The sequence below is a fragment of the Otolemur garnettii genome, unplaced genomic scaffold (genome assembly GCF_000181295.1).
Source record: "Otolemur garnettii isolate 467f Iridium unplaced genomic scaffold, OtoGar3 scaffold00181, whole genome shotgun sequence".
NCBI lineage: Eukaryota > Metazoa > Chordata > Mammalia > Primates > Galagidae > Otolemur > Otolemur garnettii.
This window is the reverse complement of record NW_003852576.1, coordinates 993,459-996,233: the sequence shown is the minus strand read 5'-3', so window position 1 is coordinate 996,233 and position 2,775 is coordinate 993,459. Positions and strand designations below refer to the sequence as shown.

General features: G+C 37.5%; 1 protein-coding gene across 1 annotated transcript in view; it reads left to right on the top strand.

Annotated features, from left to right (window-relative positions):
• Positions 1-2,775, top strand: part of PDS5A (PDS5 cohesin associated factor A) — a 118,389-nt gene that overhangs the window by 57,983 nt on the left and 57,631 nt on the right. The window contains exon 11 of the mRNA XM_023507417.1: positions 1,289-1,440. Within this exon, the coding sequence (XP_023363185.1) occupies positions 1,289-1,440 (152 nt within the window). The remainder of the gene's footprint in view (positions 1-1,288; positions 1,441-2,775) is intronic.

The window sequence follows — 2,775 nt, the reverse complement described above, 5'->3', positions numbered from 1 at the left end:
GCCCGAACTGGATTCAAACCCACCACCTTAGGTGTATGTGGCTGGTGCCATAGCCACTTGAGCCACAGGTGCTGAGCCAATTCCAGAAATCTTGATAGTGAACTTTTTCTTTTGACTTAACACCCAAATGGCTAACAACTAGAATGTAAAATATTTCAGATGATAGGTCTTTGTTTGCAGAGTTATATACTTTTGTCGTTTACCTTTTAATTACTTCTAAAAATTAGCCACTTTTTAAAGAGATAATTAAAGGAAATATTCTTTGAGATTTATTACTGCTGGACTTGAGGAAAATGAAAAGTTGGTAGATCATTTAGTAATATTTGCTTTGGAAAATTTCTTTAGTTTGGTTTCTAAACAGGCACAGATTTTAAAATGTTGGTAAAGCAACATTTTTTAATGCTTCTTATGGAAGCTTTGAATGCTTCTTATGGAAAAAAAACTGTCAATTTTTTTTTTTTACTAAATCATAGCTGTGTATATTAATACTACCATGGAGTACAGTGTGCTGTTTTTATATACAATTTGAAATATTTTTATCAAACTAGTTAACATAGCCTTCGTGTCATTTTCTTAGTTGTTACTTCTAAAAATCTATAAAAATTTTATATACAATTTGAAATATTTTCATCAAACTAGTTAACATACTCTTCATGTCATTTTCTTAGTTGTTACTTATTAATTATTACTTCTAAAAAATCCGCCACTTTTTAAAGAGATAATTAAAAGAAATATTCTTTGAGATTTACTGCTGGACTTGAGGAAAATGAAAAGTTGGTAGATCATTTAGTAATATTTGCATTGGAAAATTTCTATAGTTTGGTTTCTAAATAGGCACAGATTTTAAAATGTTGGTAAAGCAACATTTTGTAATGCTTCTTACGAAAAAAAATCTGCCAATTTTGTTTTTTTCCACTTTTTTTTTTTTTATGAAATCATAGCTGTGTACATTAATACTATCATGGGATACAGTATACTGTTTTTATATACAATTTGAAATATTTTCATCAAACTAGTTAACATAGCCTTCATGTCATTTTCTTAGTTATTGTGTTAAGACATTTATATTCTACAATTAGAAAGAGTCACATGTACCCTTATAAGATGGATCATAGGCGTGATCCCACCCATCCTCCCCACTCCCCTCCCTTCCCTCTCCCCTTTCCCCATATTAATCTGCCAATTTTATATACACACATAAAACCAACCTAGTGGAGGCTTGAGAATTCACAAATTAGTATAAAGTTCTGTATTATGCTCATCTGATAATAAATTTTATATTTTTTAGTGGCGGGTAAGAAAAGAAGCTATGATGGGTCTTGCTCAGCTTTATAAGAAATACTGTCTTCATGGTGAAGCAGGAAAGGAAGCTGCAGAGAAAGTCAGCTGGATAAAAGACAAACTTCTGCATATTTATTACCAGAACAGCATTGATGACAAGTAAGTAGAATGTTGGTAGAATGGTTGAGTATAAAACTGCTTTTAGGTTTTTTGGTTTTTTTCTTTCTTTTTTTTAGAGACAGTCTCACTTTATCACCCTTGGTAGAGTACCGTGGCCTCACAGCTCACAGCAGTCTCTAACTCCTGGGCCTAGGCGATTCTCTTGCCTCAGCCTCTCAAGTAGCTGGGACTCTAGGCGCCCACCACCATGCCCAGCTATTTTTTGTTGCAGTTTGGCTGGAGCTGGGTTCAAACCTGCCACCCTTGGGGTATGGGTCCAATGCCCTACCCACTGAGCCACAGGCACTGCCCTGCTTTTAAGTTTTTAAAAGTTACTACTCTTTAAATTTTAATAATTCATTTCTAAGTTTAGAAATCACTTTCTACATATTTGTGTATACTGTGTTTTAAGACTATATCCAAGAATATAAGGTAATCTGTTAATAATGAAACAGGCCTGAAGTTTGAAGTCAGATGGAGTAGAGACCAAAAATTCAGTCTGTCCCCGATTGGATGTGGGCTCTTGCACAAGTAACTTAACTTCTGCATACCTTGGTTTATATAATATAAAAAAGAATGCCGGGTAGCCCCTGTGGCTCAAACGAGTAGGGTGCTGGCTCCACATGCCGGAGGTGGCGGGTTCAAACCGAGCACTGGCCAAAAGAAAAACTAAAAAGAAAAAAAGGCTCAGTGCTGTGGCTCAAGGAAAGCGCCAGCCACATACACCTGAGCTGGCAAGTTCGTATTCAGCCTGGGCTGGCCAAACAACAATTGATGGGTGCAGCCAAAAAAATAGTCAGGCGTTGTAGCAGGTGCCTGTACTCCCAGCTACTTGGGAGGCGGAGGCAGGAGAATCACTTGGACCTAGGAGTTGGAGGTTGCTGTGAGCTGTGATGTCACAGCACTCTACCCAGGGCGACAGCTTGAAGCTCTGTCTCAAAAAAAAAAAATGTCTTTTGGGTGGTGCCTGTGGCTTAGTGAGTAGGGCACCAGTCCCATATACCAAGGGTGGCAGGTTCGAACCTTCCCCCGGCCAAACTGCAAAAAAATGGCCTGGTGTTCTGGTGGTCGCCTGTAATCCTAGCTCCTTGGGAGACTGAGGCAAGACAATCACCTAAGCCCAAGAGCTGGAGGTTGCTGTGAGCTATAACACCATGGTACTCTACTGGGGGTGATAAAGTGAGACTAAAAAAAACAAGAAGAATGCCTTTTGTGTTATGCAGAGTAAATAACGAATGTGAAGCTGTGGCACTAGAGTACTATTTAATAACTACCAGTTATTTTTCCTTTTTGCAACATTATCACTACTAGTAATTTTTTTTTTTTTTTTTTTTT